The 20,450-nt window shown below is 40.7% G+C and overlaps 1 protein-coding gene across 1 annotated transcript in view; it reads left to right on the top strand.

Annotated features, from left to right (window-relative positions):
- The window catches only part of LOC128369405 (neuropilin-1a-like), a 98,376-nt gene extending 78,663 nt beyond the window's left edge, over window positions 1-19,713 (top strand). The window contains exons 11-18 of the mRNA XM_053330442.1: window positions 1,445-1,589; window positions 8,961-9,143; window positions 10,528-10,572; window positions 14,659-14,793; window positions 16,164-16,474; window positions 17,500-17,596; window positions 17,756-17,791; window positions 18,914-19,713. Coding sequence (XP_053186417.1) covers window positions 1,445-1,589; window positions 8,961-9,143; window positions 10,528-10,572; window positions 14,659-14,793; window positions 16,164-16,474; window positions 17,500-17,596; window positions 17,756-17,791; window positions 18,914-19,188 — 1,227 coding nt within the window. The 3' untranslated portion in view covers window positions 19,189-19,713. The remainder of the gene's footprint in view (window positions 1-1,444; window positions 1,590-8,960; window positions 9,144-10,527; window positions 10,573-14,658; window positions 14,794-16,163; window positions 16,475-17,499; window positions 17,597-17,755; window positions 17,792-18,913) is intronic.
- Window positions 19,714-20,450: the final 737 nt, after the last annotated feature.

Below are 20,450 nucleotides of genomic sequence, written 5' to 3'. Positions count from 1 at the left end.
GCTGCATATCATGCTGACTGTACAGTACACAAGCGCCTATGAATAATGCAACAACAGAACAATTCATAGCATTAGCATATAGCATTTACCTGGGAGACAGAGCGGCTAATTTTAGAGATACTGTCTTCTGTTGCTTTTGTTATTTTTCCTGTGCAACTTTTATCGATAAAATGTAATATTTTAGGTGGCACTTTAGTGTGGATTTTGTGCATTTGTCAAAGAAAACAAGATATATATGCTAAATGCTAAAGCTACGTGTTAGCATGCAGCCATACTATTTATCTATTTAGACAAAAAAGATGATTTTTTCGAGGGTTTTTTGCTCTGATTGAGACTTAGAAAGAAAAATATTCTGCTCCTTACAGACACACACAGAGTCACATCATCACTACATCTATAATGTTACACTACAGCAGCTTTTGATACATCAGACAAGAGGAAACCTGAGCAGTTCAGACAGGCAGGGTTTGCTTTTTTGGGGTTTGGTGTCCGACCACTTGGCTCCCAGTGTGACGGTAACCATTCTCATCTGTGCTGCTTCCATGTTGGAAATGAAATGAAAGGATGGCCTCTGGTTTTGGTTTCCTGGCTTTTGGTTTTTTTTTTCGAGGGGGGGGGGGGGGGGGGGGGGGTTGTTTCATTCTTTCATTTTGTTTCAGTGTCTTATCAAACGTCCAACGCTTGATCAGAAGCAGACTTGGATTCAAACAGTACATGTTATTGTTTGTTTTATTCTTGTTCTGCACCAGATGGACGGGCTTTACCGCCACAATGAGCGCTGGAGAGTCAGAACAATAGCAGGGAAGATTCAGGGATGATACAAGTGAAGCAGTTTTTTGATGATCAATTACAATTTGGAGAAAAAAGAGCATTAATTCACTTGCTTCAGCTTCTCAGTTGTGAATATAAGCTTTTCTTCCTCTTCTAAAAAAATAGTACATTTTGGAGAAAACAAAACATTTGAAGAAGTGGATTCAAACTAATTTTCTGTACTTGCTGACATTTCATTTTAATTAAGCGAGTAGTTAATAAAATTAAAATAATGGGTTACAACAATAGAAAGAATCCACCTGAGACCAATTTAAAGGTGTCAACAACTCCTTATGCTGTGTATTATATAGCCTACAATTACATTTTAGAGGTTTACTGATATATATTCATTTAATTTGCAAAAGTAGTCTTTCCAACCCACACTACAAAAGTTATTGCTTGATGACATTTGCAGACATCCTGTGAACTCCATTTATCTTGAACTCAAAGGATTTTTTTTGCAGGTTGGATCCGACTTTTATTCTGCATCTTTATGGCCTCTCGTTCAATCTCTTCCTCAAAATGCACAGAGAATATAGTTAATTGAACTGTTTATGCTCCAAATATCACTGATAACTTGCTGATTCTGACATCTGATGAACTCATCTCCCTTCCCTCTTTTCTCCCCCGTTAGATATTCATGGGGAACCAGAACCACGACACCCCAGAGCTCAGGTCCTTGGATCAGGTACTGGCCCGCTTCGTCCGAATTTACCCAGAGAGAGCCACCTCCGAGGGAGTTGGCCTCCGACTAGAACTGCTGGGCTGTGAATTGGATGGTGAGTGTCCGAGCTGATTTAAATGTGCTTATACAGCGGATGGGTGATAGTTTATTTTATGAAAGACAAATAAGAGTGTTTTGGTCTTGTTCGATCTCCTTAATGATGCAGTACGTCTTCCAGGATCCCTGTCATGTTTGTTATTTAAGAATAATCCTTTTATTGCATGAAATATGAATCTATGACTTTACTGTAAATGTCTGCAGTACTCAAATCAATATTTTCTGCTATGTAGCATACAAAACTTACTCCTTGTGATACAGCACAGTAAATCCTTACATTTATTTATTACCAGCATTGCACAAACAATATTAGGCTGAGAAATATGAATTGGATCAGGTTACTCTGGAAAACTTAACTGATATCCCTGAGGCGATTTGTCTCAGCATATTACTTTTTTATATTGAGATATTACAGCAGGGTTGATATTAGGCAGAACGCTCCTGTGGTTTTTCTGGCTTTGGCCGAGTTGTTCTCGGTTAAGATTGGTGCTCAGCTTTCACAAAATATTTTTTATAAAAAAGATCAAACACATGCAGCAGAATTACAGTATGTGACGCTAGTAACCATAGACTGTATAAAAGACATCCGTGACGTCACTCATTGGTTTGTGGACTGCTGCTCAGAAGCCAATAGTTTCGGATCTAGGCAGCGCCATCTTGAAAATTTCAGATGCATGCTGGGAAAAATAAAAACACGGATTCTACTTATATGGGCATGAGGCGGAGCCATGGGCGGAGCAAGGAGGTTGCTATGGTTGCAAGGGCTGGATCTCGAGGACATTGGTCAATCAACCTGTCAATCACGACGTAGCCACGCCCTAATGCATACCCTGCTTTATCGTCAAATATAAAATCAGGGAGGCCAAAATGTCCCAAATGAACATCATACTGCATTGAAGAAGGCTTTAAACTAGCGATTGAGACCATAAACACATTTTGAAAACGTTTACTGAGGTTAGAAATCAAGTGAGAAGTTGGTGAATTCTCCATTGACTTGTATAGAGATGGAAGTTCTTTTGATACCAAAACAGTCGCCCCCTGGTGGCCTTTTGATATAATGCAGTTCTAAGTTACTTCCGCGTTAATCTGCAGATAGAGTAGTCGAGGTACTAAGAGCTGCAGCTGCATGTGAGTTGGTCAGTTTCAGTTTTTGAGCTGGTTTGGAAGTTAACAGACATATTATTCAACAATAGCACAATAGGCATTAAACCAACATGCATTTTGCCAGAGGTGAGTCGTAAGGTGCATTTAGGCTGTGCAACCACAAGCAGTTTAAATTTCTGACACTTATCAGTATTTTGCATCAGGTCTCCTCCACGTTGGTCATCAGTGGTCTTCCAGTGAGATCTAGGACCAATGCTGTAATTGTAATTAGATTCACAGTCAAAGATTTCGCCACGCTTTTCTCACGATTGTCAACTTTTGTCCTCGGCAGCCCATATTCGTCAAGTATAAAAGGAACCTTTAAAACCCCAAATGTTCCACACTAACATCCAAACCCAGCACATCATGAGACCAGACACAGTCCAGAAACAGTACACACAACTAGTCAAGTCTGAAACACAATCACCTGTTAAAACCACACAACCACATTAACATGACAACGTGTTCTGTAGATGTCACGAAACCAGATGTATCTCAATTATTTGAGGTTCAATCAGTCTGACTGTGAAGCAGCCAAACAGGAAACTCTTCATACTTCAAGGCTGACAGTGTGCTGTTCATTTTAGACTTCCAACTACAACATTTCTCACCACCAAAAACATTCAATATGCCTTCAAGTGGATAGACATAGACAGAGAAAACAGTACTTTTCAATATGGTTTAGATATGATCAGCAGGTTATTGTCATGTGATCTATTTTTTGCTATTTTGTTCTATAAACCAGTATTTTTTATCACACTTCCCAGCTTTATTATACTTCACAAAAGCACATTCACGTCCCAGCTGCTTTGTCTACTTCTTCTGTCTGTACTGTGTTGTTTTTGTCGTAGACGTCAAACGATGTGACACTATGTGAATGGCATTTGCTGCCCTGATCCTATCCTTTTTTGTGTGTCACCAACATTTTAAGAAAAGCTGAATAATTTTAGTGCTGGAGAAAAATGTTCGACTTCCCCCAAAGCCCCGAGCATTAATGTGTCTCAGTCCGACAGTCAATCAGTCATTAAACAGTGAACTGCTTACACTTCAGGGTGTTATCTGTACTGTTTGGTGTAATGAGAGAGAGAAAGGGAGAGAGGGAGAGAGCAGATAAAAGGCTGACGCATGCCATGGCAGGCTACTATCTCTACTGCAGCAGTGGTCAGAGCTTGGATGGTGTGATAGAGACAGAGAGAGAGAGAGAGAGAGAGAGAGGAGGGTTCGACCTCTCACAGCAGGCGAGAGAGGAACAGAAAAAGAGAGACTGGGAGGCTCTTTTAGTGAAGTTTGAGTATCTGGTTGCCCCTGTAGGGAGGAGGATAAGAATCAGCCAAAGCAGCTGAGATTGCAGAGTAGAGGAGAGAAAGAGAGAAGAGAGAAGCAGTGTGCAAAATATGGAAGATATCAGAAAGCTTGGACCCTTTAATCAGCACCTGAGACGCCCTGAAAACCATTCTCAATTTAAGTTTGGAGGATTCAAAACTTCTCCTAACTGTGGTTTACATATTTATAAAATGAAGTTTATTTTTTTGTTGAATTCTTTTAAGATGGGAAGCAGCAGGCTAAGATATGACTTGCTGGGCTTCATGTGTTCCTGCTCCTCCTCTGCATACTTGAAGGAAAATTCATTTAAAGTCTAATATCAAACCCTGTCTTCAGACCAGAACAGCAATATTTGGTGATTCTGATTTTTTTGTTTTTTCCATCCGATGCCAAAGTTTTAAGTTTCTTCAATATCACCCATGACAACGGTTAAGGTTAGAGAAACACTGAGGTGATAAAAAGGCAAACACTAAAGGTCAATAATCAGGTGACACTGAAACATGTTTATCTTGTTGTAGTCGTTCCTCCTGTTCATACTGACTCATTAAAATATCTCTTCATAATGCACTTTCAATGTAAGTGATGGGGGACAAACAATCCAGTTATCCTTCCATGCAAAAAAATGTATTTAAGTTTATTTGAAGCTAATATGAGTCTTCAGATATCAATATATTTCAAAGTTACAGTCTTTTTGGTGCCAAACTCCCTCATGTTGTTGCTATCTTTCCACCACAGCTCAACAGAGAAACACTGTAATGAAATAACTGTGTATAACTGTGGGAGATATCCATTTTCTGTGACTAACTCAGACAGATGAAGCCTCATATTATCTTCAAATGAGTTTTAAAACACATATTTTGCTGAAAACTGTGGATTTTGTCCCCTACTGGTTAGTATAAACAAGACGAATGATTACAGCATGTTTCCAATAGAGATGTAATTCCTTTACTAGGCTGGATACATTTACATCTGACCATATAAACAATTTAAGTCATTATTAATCCCAAAAAGAAAAATCTAAACAATCCTTTAACAGTCCTTATCCTTAATAACAAATGGCCAAGATAAATAAGTAAATAAAAATGAATTAAAGGAGCATGTATGTGGAGAGAGGAGGTGAAAAGAGGGGGAGCAAAGAAAAAGAAAGAAGAGGAAAAGAGGGAGGAGAGAGAGTGTGTGGTATTTGAAACAGGACATCTGTGTTTCTCAAAAAGACGAGAACAAAGAGGACACACACTCTGTGACAGGAGACAAGACACAGACCAAGACACGTTAATCACACTGCCTAGAGCACCCACACACACACACACACACACACACACACACACACACACACACACACACACACACACACACACACTGTATGTACACGACGCACATGCATGGAAACCATATGTGTTCACACTGGGAAAGGCAGCATAGAGCCCACACACACACACACACACACACATACACATACACATACACACACACACACACACACACACACACACATACACATACACACACACACACACACACACACACACACACACACACATACACATACACACACACACACACACACACACACAGACATTTGCAATCATGCCCAATTATCCAAATCACAGCTTTCTCGTACCTTGATGCTCAATTGAGGCAGTTTATCTCTTAATTAATGCACATAATGATACATCTTTGACCTTGAGTGCTCTTAACAGCTAAACAAGCTGATTTACACTTAAATTTGTATATCAAAAAAAAAAAGTATTAATACCGTTATTACCAAAAAGCCCTTTTCATTCAAGGTGCTAGATGTGTATAATTAATTAGCAGTTTATTTGGATTTATTGAGCAACTCCTACTCAAAAAAAGGATTTCTGTTCATTAATCTAAGAAGTATGAATCCTACGCAAGAGTCTCTTCCTTTTTTATTTCATATAATAAAACGTTGAGATCTCAGTTTAAGCTCACACAAATCCTGAGGAGGAGAAACTAACATGCATGTAGAACGCCTGCAGATCAGTTTTTAGCAGTTTAATAGCTGATGATTTTTGCTTTAAAGCTTGAATCGTTTATTCTCCGCTTCCATCCACACAAACCTCCATCCCACTCAAAGTGTTGCAGACACGTTTCCTGACAAAGTTTAATTACATGCAGACCATCTGTGATTTTTTTTTTTTTTTTTTTTTTTAACATAGCCTACATATGCTAATTCAAGTTCAATTTGCTTCATTTCCATAAAAACACATCGGCAGACATTGAATTTAGTCGAGTTTAACAAGATACAAGAGTCTCTGTCATTATTACTTTGGTCCTTGATGGGGAGTGAAAGTGTCGGCTCTCAACTACTTCAATCTTCAGAAAAATCCAACAAATCGAGACACTTGAGTTTTTGCAGGGTTGTTAATGAGAGAGTCTGGTATTCAACCTAATATCTCTGTCCCCAAAGGATGTGCAATACTCCTACATGAATAAAGCAAAAGCAAAGGTCTTATTGAGTTTCTGATGGTATTACTATGCATAGAGGCATCCTGAATTAAGCTAAATTAGACTTTATGTTGAAAGCTTACATGTTTCTTGAGCTTGTCTGCCGTGTTGATGACCCGAGCCAGTCTTTAGCCCTCTTCTTAACCCTCCTGTCGTCCTCCCGGGTCAAATTGACCCCGTCTCTTTTGACTGTTCCTTCTTTCCTTCCTTCTTCCCTCTTTCTTTAATTTTCCCTTCCTTCTTCCCCTCCTCCACTCTTTCTTTGCTCCCTCCTCCTTCCATCCTTCCTTCCTTCCTCCTTTCCTTATTCCTTTCCTTCCTTCCTTCCTTCCTTCCTCCCTCCTTACTCCTTCCTTCCGTCCTTCTTTCCTTCCTTCCTCCCCTCCTTCTCTCCTAAATTCCTTCCTCTTTTCGTCCTTACTCCTTTCCTTCCTTCCTTCCTTCCTTCCTTCCTTCCTTCCCTCCCTCCATCCCTCTCTCCCTCCTTTCCTTCCTTCCTTCCCTCCTTCTCTCCTAAATTCCTTCCTCTTTTCGTCCTTACTCCTTTCCTTCCTTTCTCCCTTCCTTACTTCCTTCCTTCCTCCCTCCCTCCCTCCCTCCCTCCCTCCTCTCTCCTTTCCTTCCTCCCTCCCTCCTTACTCCTTCCCTTCCTTCCTTCCTTCCTTCCTTCCTCCCTTACTTCCTTCCTCTTTTCCTCCTTCCTCCTGTCCTTCCTTCTGTCCGTCATTGACCTGAGGACAACACAAGGGTTCATGTCTACTGCTTAAAAAACAGGTCACAGATGTATAAATACAGTATACTTCATATATCATATATCTGTAGTGATATGATTAATACATTCCAAGAACAACGAGGCACTGTAAGTTTTATAGAGCAATTCTTGAGTTAAAGTGACGGATTAATCCACATTTCAAGCTGTGTTGAGCCTTTCTGGCAGCAGGATGGTGTGTGTGTGGGATTGACTCAAAATAAACTACAGTGTGTGTGTGTGTGTGTGTGTGTGTGTGTGTGTGTGTGTGTGTGTGTGTGTGTGTGTGTGTGTGTGTGTGTGTGTGTGTGTGTGTGTGTGTGTGTGTGTGTGTGTGTGATTGTGTTAATGAAGCAACATGTCACCCATTGCAACAGTGTGGCTCATCATTAATTTGTTTTTAATAGCTTTTGAATAACAATGGAGCTCTATGACACTGACAGGAAGAAGATATATTAGACTCTGGACACAGACAGGCAATACTAATGTTAATTGTAGCTTATTGTTGGTTTTGGGGTTTTTTTGGGGGGGATTTTTTTTGACAATATGAACATTTAGAATATCATTAGGCTAATATAAGTTCCCGAAACTGAACACAGGAACTAAAATCAAAAACATTTCTTATCTGTATTTCCACCAAGGGAACCATGAAGATTAAGTTAATTCAACTTAATAAGAGCTTTGTTTGAGATGCTTTATTTGCATGCAACAAGCCCTGATCACCGTACCTTCTACTTGTTATTTTATTTAGCTTTTTTTCTTGTGTCCTGTTTCTGCTTCAGTACATAACTCCATTCTTCTACTTCAGCTTGTAATCACATTAAGTTTGGGCAAGTTTCGTTTCTGCAAACTCCACCCTGATAGTTCCTGGATCATCAGAAAGCACTACTCAATCATATGTAATTTTTTTTGTTGGGAGGGGCAGATACTAAATTTAGTTTTTAAAATGGTTCTTAACCCTCCTGTTGTCAGGTCAAGGAAGGAAGGAAGGAAGTAAAGGAGTAAGGAGGGAGGGGGGAAGGAAAGGAGGGAGGGAGGAAAGGAGTAAGGAGGGAGGGGGGAAGGGGGAAGGAAAGGTGGGAGGAAGGAAGGAACCAAAAGAGTAAGGAGGGAGGAAGGAAGGAAGGAAAAGAGTAAGGAGGGAGAGAGGAAGGAAAGGAAGGAAGGAGGAAGGAAGGAAAGGGGTAAGGAGGGAGGAAGGAAGGAAGGAAAAGAGTAAGGAGGGAGGAAGGAAAGGAGTAAGGAGGGAGGAAGGAAGGAAGGAAAAGAGTAAGGAGGGAGGGAGGAAGGAAGGAAGGAAAAGAGTAAGGGGGAAGGAGGAAGGAAGGAAAGAAGCAAGGAAGGATGGAAGGAAGTGAGGAAAGAAGTATAGAAGGAGGGGAAGAACGAAGGAAAAATTAAAGAAAGAGGGAAGAAGGAAGGAAAGAAGGAACAGTCTTTCTACCAACTTTAAAATATGTTTGTACTCTAAACTGAGCCGAAGCGTACCTCACACACACTCTCAGTACTACGGTGTATATATTCAGTATAATGATTGAATGTGTGTTATTTGATTCTACTTTGTCTTCATCTATCTTTTATTTTTAAATGATAGAGGAAGTGTGTAATAAACCCAGTCTCTTGATTCAGCTCTTCCTCACCATCTTATTTACTTACACACTGTCTCTTCTCTTTCTGTGTTTGCAGCCATTACAACCCCGGCGCCTCCCACCAAGGCGGCCATTTCTATAATTCCCATGACCACGTTTGGTGCGACCACCACCGCGCCGACCACCGTCCCTAACCCAACGCTGATTATCGACTGCGAGCCGGGACAATGGGACTGTCACGACGACGATGAGGAACCTGAGGACTACGAAACGAGGACAAGTAAGCCACCAAAACTCAACTCCCAACCCTTCTTCATCATCTCTCTCTCTCTCTCTCTCACTCCCTAAAGCAGGGGAGTCAAACTCATTTTCATTCAAGGGCCACATACTTTGATCTCATGTGGGCCGGACCACTGAAAGGAAGGAAGGAGGGAAGGAAAAGAAGGAGGAGAAGGAAGAGAATACAGGAAGGACAGATGGAAGGAAGAGAAGGAAGGAAGGAAGGAAAAGAAGACAGGGAGGAAGAAAGGAAGGAAGGAAGGAAGGAAAAGAAGGAGGAGAAGGAAGAGAATACAGGAAGGACAGATGGAAGGAAGAGAAGGAAGGAAGGAAGGAAAAGAAGACAGGGAGGAAGGGAGGAAGAAAGGAAGGAAGGAAGGAAGGAAGGAAGGAAGGAAGGAAGGAAGGAAGGAAGAAAAAGAAGGAAGGAAGGAAGGAAAAGAAGGAGGAGAAGGAAGAGAATACAGGAAGGACAGATGGAAGGAAGGAAGGAATCAAGGAAGAAAGAAAAAGAAGGAAGGAAGGAAGGAAAAGAAAACAAGGAGAAAGGAAGGAAGGAAGGAAGGGAAGACAGATGGAAGGAAAGAAGGACGGAAGGAAGGAAGGAAGGAAGGGAAGACAGATGAAAGGAAAGAAGGACGGAAGGAAAGAAGGAAGGAAAATAAGACAGGGAGGGAGGGAGGAAGAAAGGAAGGAAGAAAGGAAGGAAGGAAGGAAAATAAGACAGGGAGGAAGGGAGGAAGAAAGGTAGGAAGGAAGGAAAAGAAGAAGAAAGAAACTGGGCCGGATTGGACCTCTCGGCGGTCCGGTTCTGGCCCACGGGCCGCATGTTTGACACCCCTGCCCTAAAGTGTCTTCAGACATGTTGAAGTAGATGTAGAATAATTTATGAGTCAGCTTGACTGTAATGTTTTAAGAGGTGAACAGGGATTAAATGCCTTTTTTCTTTTTCATCCTGTAACTTGGTTCTGACAGAAGGAAAACATGTTGGACACAGACCATGAAAAATTCTCCCTCATCTTTCCTCTCTGGGCTTAATTTCTGACCAAATTGTGTCTTTTTCTGTTAAATATATTTACTTTTTTAACATTTAATTGCCTTGACGACATTTAAAATTCTCCTTTATCTTCCCTTTCATCAAATGCGATATCCTTATTTTCTGAAATATGAAAGCTTGAACTTTTAAAGGAGAGATTTTCTATGCAACAGAGCTGAATCCTTTTGTATTTGTAGTTTTTTGGGGGGGATTTTCTCTAAATTGAAGTGCATTTGACATGAGTTTGGTACAGTAACATGAGGTATGTTGAGTATGTATTGGCATCTGTGTGGGTGGGACCAACCCACCTCACCTTTGACCCCACTCTGACTGTTCCATCTGTCTATAGCAGGAGGCACCGCAGTGGATGATACTCCCCTGGACTTCCTTCCAGGTGAGAGTCTGTTTCCATCACTTCAATATCCTCCACTTTACTTTGCTTATATTCACTCTTGTTCAACTCCGGTTTCTCTTCTATTTTCATGTCTTATGTCAGTATTTTCTTCTCTTCTTTCCTCAAATTCTTTTAAAAAGTGAAGTTGAGCCACAAATAAAAAGCGCTGCTGTAGGCTTTGCCAGATCAGTGCATTAATTCAGCCAATAAGACCCATCATTCAGTGTCACCAACAGTACAGACTGCAGTCACAAAGAACAATGAAACCCGACATCCAAGGGGAGTAAATGGCTTTTTCATCGCCCCAATTCACAAATGAGACTCTGCATTATACTGCTTAGCCCTGACACGGCTGGACTGGACTGCAGAGAGCCAGAGAGAGAGAGAGAGAGAGAGAGCGAGAGAGAGAGTTCGATGTTTGAGAAATAGGAGAGGGATACAAATGAAGAAAGATGGAGAAAAGAAAGCCAAACAGGCAGTAAAAGAGAGAGAGAGAGAGAGAGAAGCTGAAATAAAGATGAATGTGTTCCTAGAGGCATTTGCATTTGTTGTTTCTGAGAGGTGGAAGTCCATGTGTAAAAAGTGAATCTGATTTTTTGACATTTGCATCCCGTCTCCTGCTAAAATGAACTATTGTAATGATGACTCTGATCTCCAAACACGTTATAAGACATAAAAAAACAATCATCTTTTTATCTGAATTGATTCAAACTCTTTTGACCAAAACATTAATCAATCAATCTTAACTCAAGGTCCGCTTACTAGCTTTGCCTGGAGCTTTGAACAAGATACCTATCATCCTCAGTGAGTGGCGTCGTCATGGAGATGGCTCCCTTGTCGTCATTACCTTTGCACAGACACAGGGGGGGTTCGGATCTCACCTCCAAATAAAACCATCTGTTATTACATGACAGAAGTTGTTTAGGTCACATGATGAAAACCGAGCCACCTCCATCTGCTGCCATTGTAACTGAGAGCTCCAGGAAAGGCTAGTAAGAGTTATTGAGTTCACATTTTTACAGGCTTTGTATCCGGTGCTTAATTTTTGAATTGTTAACATATATGCCGTTGCACCAATGCAAATCGATCACCATCCCTTCTAAGCTGCTATCATCTTCACTATGTTAGTTTAACCTGTTAGCATGCTAGTTAATTAGCACTAGTAATAAGCTTAACCCTTAAACAGGCAACATGCACCAGGAGATATAGACTCTTTAACACTCCTGTTGTCCTCGAGTCAAGGAAGGAAGAGAGGAAGAAGGATGGAAAGGAGGAAGAAGGAAGGAAAGGAGGGAGGAAGGAAGGGAGGGAGGAAGGAAGGGAGGGAGGAAGAAGGAATGTTAGGAAAGGAGGAAGAAGGAAGGAAGGGAGGAAGAAGGAAGGTAGGGAGGAAGAAGGAAGAAAGGAGGGAGGAAGGAAGGAAGGAAGGGAGGAAGGTAGGAGGGAGGAAAGGAAAGAAGGAAGGGAGTAAGGAAAGGCAGGAAGGAAGGACAGGAAATAAGGAAGGAAGGGAGGGAGGGAGGAAGGAAGGAAGGAAGGAAGGAAGGACAGGAGGAAAGAGAGGAAAGAAAGAGAGAAGGAGGGAGGAAGAACAAAAGGAAGGAAGGAAGGAAGGAAGAAAGGAGGAGGTGGAGATACAACTCATGCAAATCATATATATTTATGAAAATGTTTTACTTAGATGAACATGAGATACATCACATCTCATTTTCCACTGCTGCCTGTTTAAGGGTTCACAGGTATTTGGTCAAAACCCAAAATACTGCATAAATTAAAACAATTTGACTTAATGATGGCACTAAATGAGAAGCGGGAACACCAAAGTCATTAGCATACATAGTAGATGTTGGATAAGCAGAATTTTGACAAGATGAAAAGTCATGGGATTCACCCCTCGGGCACAACAAATGTCTCTAAAAAAGTTTCAAGGCAGTAATTGGTGAAATATTTCAGTCAGGTTTAAATTCCCATCTACAGGAACTTGTTGCCAGCATGGCTGAAAAACATCATCTGGCGTGCCTGCATTCATTGGAGCATTCAAAGCCAAATGGAGTACTTTGTTTTGGTGACCTAGCTGTTTTCCTACTCAAACATCTTTGCACCGTAACACTGTTTATCATCCCTCGTGAATACACTAAATTCAATTCATTTGGTGTGAACTGCCATTGCCAAGAAGGGGGAGGGATGAATAGGCAGAAAGGTAGAAAAATGGTAGCAGTGACACAGAGACAGAGTGAAAAAAGACAGTTGGCAAGAGGAATGAATAGAGATGAGATGAGAGAAAAAAGGGGAAGGGGTGAGAAGGATGAAGAGATAGGTGAAAGGAGAGAGAAGGAGTTTTAAAAAAGAGAGAGACAAGGTGAAAGAAGTGAGAGAGGTAGAGTGAGAGCTGGAGAAAGAGGATAAAGGCCTCTTGGGTCTCAATTAGCTGAGCCAAGGCATCACATGAAGACAGCTTGGGGTTCGGCAGGGAAGAGTGGGGGGTGGAGGGGGGTTACCAGCTCCACGGTCATCTCTGCATCCTATTAGCCTCTCAGAAACAAAATGTCCAGTGTTCAGAGATTTGTGCATTGGTTTGGATGCTGTGGTGAACCGCTGCCGCCAGTCAAACGCTGGCACACGGTGGAAAACAGAGAAAAAGATGTCGTTTTTTTTTCTTCTGTTTGAGTTTTGATGTTTTTTTGGAGAGGGGGGGGACCACATCCGCATGTTGGTGGCATCCCGCCCTTCTCTGTGGAAGCTTAGGTTCTTTCTCTCTCTCTCTCTCTCTCTCTCTTGATCCCAAACACATGTACGACTCGGTGCTGTTTTCTATCAGCGTTGACGTCCTGGTTCCTGTGTTTCAGCGAGGCTGTAGAGGGAAATGCCCCGCGGCGTTGTACGCAGCGTACAATCGCAAACTGTCTCCCTGTCTTTCTCACCCTATTCCATCTGCACAAGGCTTTTGTTTGGTGCGACATGCTTTCCACAAGCTACACAATTTATACTGAGTGTACAATACAGCAGGAACAGCTTTCTAATATTGATGTTACAAGACTTATAGTTCCTTCTCGAGGCCGTCTCCACTCTTGTTCCCAACTGCAGCAGATTACCCTGTAAAAACAGTCAGTTGGTTATTATCCTTTTAAACCTTTTGAAACTCTATTAAGCTGGACTTTTGCTTCTGTTGAAACATGGAAACAAGTGTGAAGGTCACAGGGAAGCAGGTTCGAAATAGTGAAGAAAAACACAGAAACATTTAACAAGTTGTATGTAGAAATCTATGAAACACGCCTGTGCATGTTGGCCCGAAAGTAGCATACAGGCTAACATTAATGCCTTGCAGTAGGGGTGCAAACATAAGGGGGCTCTAGGGACACAATGCAGGGCAATCCAGAGTGAATAATATCTTGAACCTGGTTTATATTTCATGCAACGTCATCTGTTAAAGCCTTGTGTTGGTCAATCATCTCCATGCGAGTACACATTCCTGGTGGATTACCTTGTAACGCCAACACTGTATTTCTGCTGTTAAGATCGTCGTGACAAAAAGACAAAATAGTTGCAGATGCTTTAACTTTCCAGAGTTGTAAAAATCTTGTCTGTGAGTATTACATTGCAGCTTCTGATGAGCCTTAAAACACTTTAAACTGCAGCTCTACCTCGACTCTCGACGCAGCACCTTGCATTGTTGTAGGGCAGGGCTATTTCAGTCTGAATGCAACCTGTGTGTAGCCCAGTGTAGCATACAAAACAAGGGTGTAAATGGTCGCTTGTTCTTACATGGAAATAAGAAACGTGTTTGACTGTATTGGTGGGTGGGAAGCCAGTGAGGGAACATGCTAATAATGTTGCGTTAGCTTTGCCGAAGAAGATGGTTGGGTCTTGGTGACATCACATGTATCGAAGGAAAGGTGTGCCAAGGCCCTCAGCAGGCTAACAGGGAACAACACAGTAGAATTAACCAAACCAACAACTAAAAACATCTCTAGAAAGTGAGACCAGTTCTGTCAATCGACTCAATTCATTCAATAACTGATCAATTGTTCCACGCAGTTTTTGGTACAGTACCACTTTCTTACGATTGTTGTTCTCTCTTTGCTGCAGGGTATGTGTGGTTCGCCTGTAACTTTGAGTCGTCGTTCTGCGGCTGGACCACACAGTCTGACGGAGGAGCTACGTGGATTATTCAACTCGCTGAGGCTCCTCCCGTCCACAGCGCATTGACCTTCGACCACACAGGTATGAGATTTGTGTTCACCTTTGTGTTCAAGAGTATGTTTTTAACCAGAGCCACTCAACAGATGCTTTGCAACAGCACTTCATGGCTCTCTATGGTTACTATGCAACTGTTGAAAGCCTGTCTAAACCTCTTTCGGTGGTTAAACAACACACTGCAGGGAATTCACAATAGTAAAGAGGAAACAATGTAAAAAAACAAAACCATGTCAGACTCTTCACCTTATTCCTGCTCTGAAGGACAATCTAATGAGTTTATGCAAGTTAAACAAGCCTGATCTGTGTCGTCACACTCATGTAGACCCTGGAGCTGCTCAACTTGGATATGCATTTTGAGACAAACCAAAGACAAGAGCACACATTTCCATAAGTTGGTCCATATTGATGAGAACTTCCCCAGCAGACATTCATGCAAGGCTGAGCTGGTTACCGATGTAAATCTTTTTTTTGACTGACTGAGACTGAGATGAGATTAAAATCAAGGATATCCTCAAATAATTGTGTGCCCCTTCCTTACACAAATAGGGACTTATAGGAAGTTTCATATCAGAGTCAAACTGAACTTTAGTACATTTGTCCTGGTACTGATAAGAAAGAATAACAGGAACCCGCATTGCAAAGACGTGCAACGAAGCAGAAGTATGTTCACAACTTTCAATAACTACGCTGTGTATTCAGCACTGAATAGTACAGAACACAATTGGCAGGTACCTTAAGCCTTAAAGTATTTTGAAAATGAATGGATGGCCTTCAAACACTTGACTTTTTAAAAAGTCAAGCTCTCAGATTCATCAGTATGCCTCGGCTCTCTGGCCTTCTTTGCATTCACATCTCCGATGATGGATGTTTGCGTAAAGACAGCAGCAGCAGCAGCTCTAAAATGAATGATCTCACCTTGATTTCATGACTTAACGAGATCACAAAGAAAAAAGATGAATGTCAAGAATGTCAAGTCATATCCTGAAGCGTGCTGATATTGAGTCGTTCATCAAAAACCTTGTAAAGTCCTTGAATTTGATGTTTTTAAGTGTGTATTGGAAGAGAAAAGACAGTGAAACATTTCAAAGTGCATATATCAGTCTAGATATTAATATTAAACATTGAATTAAATATAATAAAAGGAATATATAATGAACCCCTGAGAGTTTTGTTATAATAGAGGTTGATATTAATCAAAGTAAGGCTTGTGAAACTGCAGAAAAGTGGATTGCTGAGTATATTTTCACCTCTCACTGAGTCTTACTTTGAAATGATACTAAAACAGAATTTGAAAGGGGGTAACACATCTTGAAATTGTGTGTTTACATACTGTCAAGAACCCTTTATCACACTAAACACTCATTTCTTCCCTTGTCTTATGCTGACCCCTGCAGGAAAACCAGGGAACTTCATCTACGTGCAGCTGACAGACAAAGTCAAGCAAAGTGAAACTTACGAATACTACGAAGATGAAGAGGCGAGAGATGAGAAAGTGGCGAGATTGTCCAGCTTGCGTATGGATGGGCACGACACTGACCTGTGCATGTCCTTCTGGTATCTATTGATCGGCGAGCACGCAGAAGAGATTCACATCAGGCAGAGGACGGAAGGGGATCCGGGGAAATTGATAAGGAATGTCAAAGAGCATCAGGGCCAGTGGAAGGAGGCACGAGTGTCACTGCCACTATCCAGCCTCTCATATGAGGTAAAAGCTTCTGTCCAGAGACTGTAGATGTAAGATGTAAGAGTCCTCGCTATCACATCATGTAACTGTAGGACTGTGGGTTTAAATATCTTCTGTGACAAATATAGTAGTGGTCCCTTTCATCATTTGGGGTTAGAACTAGATGTATTTTGCTTGTTACCAGGAAATCATACTGTCTGTTTCCTCGGGCTCCAGCTTCCTCCCACAGTCCAAAATCATGCAGCTTAGGTGGAACTGGAAAACCATAAATCCATATTTGCTTTGTGATAGACTGGTGACCTGGTTTTTGGGTGTTTCTTTTCCTCTTGCACTGTGCGTACTGTACTTGGACTTCCTCCAGCTTGCTTCACCCTGAGCGGCTTCTGCTGGGAAAAAACTGAGAGATGAATAGAAAAAAGTTTCATCCTCAGCTATTTTTTTATGAGTTCTTACCTGACGGAGGTTTAGCTTCACTTCCTAAGTTTAGTTTTCATTCCCCACTGTAACATAAAGTGTGAATAATATTTTCAGGAAAAGAAGCAACTGTGCATGTCGATAATACAGTAAAAACAGGGGTTTCTAATCTCTTTTGACTTGTGACCCCTTACAAATTATCAGTGTCTACTCTCAGCCATCTCCACAGTTTATGTATGTCTGTATATGAAGAGCTGCTCAGACAAAAAGTGATTTTATTTTCATGCATTGTCTCACTTTAATATATTTTTTTAAGCCTGGAGAGGTAAAACTGTTCATTATTTAACAAAAACAAATGGAAAAGTTAATATAAAAATGTTTTTACATCTAACTACCCTTCAGGCTGGGAGCCACTGATGTAAAAATGTGTTTATATTATAATTTAAAGAAAATCTACCTTTAAAAAGTAAAGTTTCGGGTGGCTTATTGATTCTATTTTATTTATATTTAAATCATTTCCCACATCATTGGGTACCAATAACCTTTGGGTGACTTTATTGAGCTGTGAATAATTATAAAGCTCTTATTTAAATGAATTCATTTGAATGACTGTGTGTTTTTTTTATTTGCAGGTGGTGTTTGAAGGTCATTTAAAGATACTTAGCACAGGCCACATAGCTTTGGACAACATCCACATCATAGAAGATATCAACATGGACGACTGCAAGGGTAAGTAATTTATTGTCAGATGTGATTTTTACACCTTCAGTCCACTAATGTGAAGGAAATGTCAGGGTTAGATTTAATGTTAATGTTCTTTACTATGTTAACTTGAGTTCTGTGCTGTTTGGTGACTGTTACTAATGAAAAGCGTTTTTCTTCTTCTAGATCCAGAAGATCCTCCCAATGAGATCATCATCCAACGTACGTTTCTTACTGATTCCCATTTTGTCATCAGAGTGGCGATATTTTAATTTTGGTAGAACATTAGACACTCGAGCAACAACATCCTCCTCATTACAACACATATAATTAAAACCAGAACGCACCTCAAAAGGTCACACATAATAATTTTCTATGAGTTTATATCTATTTAAATATGCAAAAGTTTACCTGTCTGCTCTGCACATATTTCTGTTTTCAACCCATTCAGAAAGACTTTACCACATTTTCTCCTCCCAGTTCTTGAAAATACATCTAGTGTACTTTTTTTTTTTTGCAAATTGAAGCAAATGTAACATTACTGCTGCTGTCATATTTGCCAATACAATCAGTTTTACTTCCAGTCAGCCACTGGTTTCCATTCATTAAAGCAGGAGGAGGGTGTGTGTGTTGGAAACTCTTTCTTAGTGGTGCATTCAAGGAAGATCTGACAGTCAGGATTTTAGAGTCTTCTCCCAAAATGAATATGTAAACTGAATTTGGCCATTGTTCAAAAACTCTGTCCTTTTTTTTTTAGAACATTAGCCACTCGAGCAACAACATCCATGGGAATTTTGCTCTTACTTTACACAATTAATGTGCATAAAACATGTTTTTTTTCTCATTACAACACATATAATTAAAAACAGACCTCAAAAGGTCACACGTAATAATTTTCTATGAGCTTATTTCTCTATTTAACTATGCAAAATTTTACATGTTTTCAACCCATTCAGAAAGACTTTACCACATTTTCTCCTCCCAGTTCTTGAAAATACATCTAGTGTACTTTTTTTCTTTTTTCTTTTTTTTTGCACATTGAAGCAAATGTAATGCTGTCATATTTGCCAATACAATCAGTTTTACTTCCAGTCAGCCACTGGTTTCCATTTGTTCAACATCTAATATCAGCTTGGACAGATTTTAGATGTTAAAGCAGCAGGAGGATGTGTGTGTGTTGGAAACTGTTTCTTAGTGGTGCATTCAAGGAAGATCTGACAGTCAGGATTTTAGAGTCTTCTATCAAAATGAATGTGAATATGTAAACTGAATTTGGCCATTATTCAAAAACTCAAAAATGATCTTTAATAATTAAAATGTGTCATGTTTCTCTCTCTCTTGCAGCGATGGACCCCCTTTCGCAGGACAGCAGCGAACTCGGCGGTCCAGGCAACATGCTTAAGACCCTGGACCCCATCCTCATCACCATCATCGCCATGTCCGCTCTGGGCGTCTTCCTGGGCGCCATCTGCGGCGTCGTGCTCTACTGCGCCTGCTCACAGGGCAGCATGACGGACAGGAACTTATCCGCCCTGGAAAACTATAACTTTGAGCTGGTGGACGGCGTGAAGCTAAAGAAGGACAAGATGAACGGACAGAATAACTACTCAGAGGCGTGAGGGGAAAAGAAGGACGGAGCTGCGATTGCTCCGCTTGGACACGTGATGCAGCCAATCAAGCGGGAAGGAAAACACGGGGCTGAAGCCACCAAAATGGGACAGCAGAGTGGGCTGACAGTGAGCCGATGTAATTTTTTTTCTCAGGAGCGGCAGTGGAAGGGACTGACCTGCAGGGGGCACTGTGTATAAAAAAAAAATCTGTACAGCAAAAAAAAAAAAAAAAAGAGAAAAAAAAGAAGAAAACTAAGGATTCTATTTGTTTTTTCGGCGTGCTTTGTTGATTTCATGTAATCACATGCTGGTGTTGAGACCAATTCAGATGAAAGTATTGTTTGTGTACTTTTACAGAAAAGCTAAGATTTGTTTTTCTTGTCTTTTTTCTTTTTTTTTTCTTTCTTCTTCTTCTTTTCAGACGTCATTGTTTCACACAGAGAGAGCAGAGTATATGTGAAATTTGCTGTTTCTGTTTATCTGGCTCTTTAACTAGCCATGATATGAGTGAGTGTGTGTGTGTGTGTGTGTGTGTGTGTGTGTGTGTGTGTGTGTGTGTGTGTGTGTGTGTGTGTACATGTGTCACAATCATAGACATCTACATTTAAGGTGTGTGTGTTTGTCTGTGTGTGAGTGTGAGATGAGAGAGAGAGAGAAGCGGGTATCATCCCGTCAACCTGTGTCTAGTTCCGACAGTGCCTTTTATTTCCTCCAACTTTTTCTGTTGCCTTGTTTTTTGTCGGCTGGTTGGTTTTTTTTTTCTTCTTCTCATCGGCTGACGTTTCATCCAGGGGCTCCTTCCATTAACATCCAGAAAAAATATGATCCTCGAGCTTTCTAGGTTGTGATTATATTTGAATTTGCAGTATAAATGTATGGGCTTTCACATTTTAGTGACATAGTCTTCTGTCAAAAATATCACATTTACAGTCTGGAAAGTAAAAATGTAAAAATGAGTTGGAGCCCTATAGGAGTCTCGTTTTCATGGCACATGACACATCCAACATATTGTACATAGGTTTTAATATATTTGAGCGCCCTTTTTATAATAGAAAAAGACACCAGTGCCGCAGTATCCTTTCTATGTTAGAATCAAGCTCGCCTTCATCCTCAAATCCTCAAATTCAGAAAAATGTACAGAAAATATTTTAACAGACAGAGGCACAAACTTTATCATTTGTGTTTCTTTTTTTTTTTTGCAAATGTGATCCAGTTGCCATTTTGTGAATCTTGTTGTTATTTCTGTTTGTGTTCTGGGAGCAGAGAGAGAG

This window comes from Scomber japonicus, chromosome 12, assembly GCF_027409825.1.
Source record: "Scomber japonicus isolate fScoJap1 chromosome 12, fScoJap1.pri, whole genome shotgun sequence".
Taxonomy (NCBI): Eukaryota; Metazoa; Chordata; class Actinopteri; order Scombriformes; family Scombridae; genus Scomber; species Scomber japonicus.
Note: the sequence above shows the minus strand (reverse complement) of the source record. Positions and strands in the feature narration are given on the sequence as shown.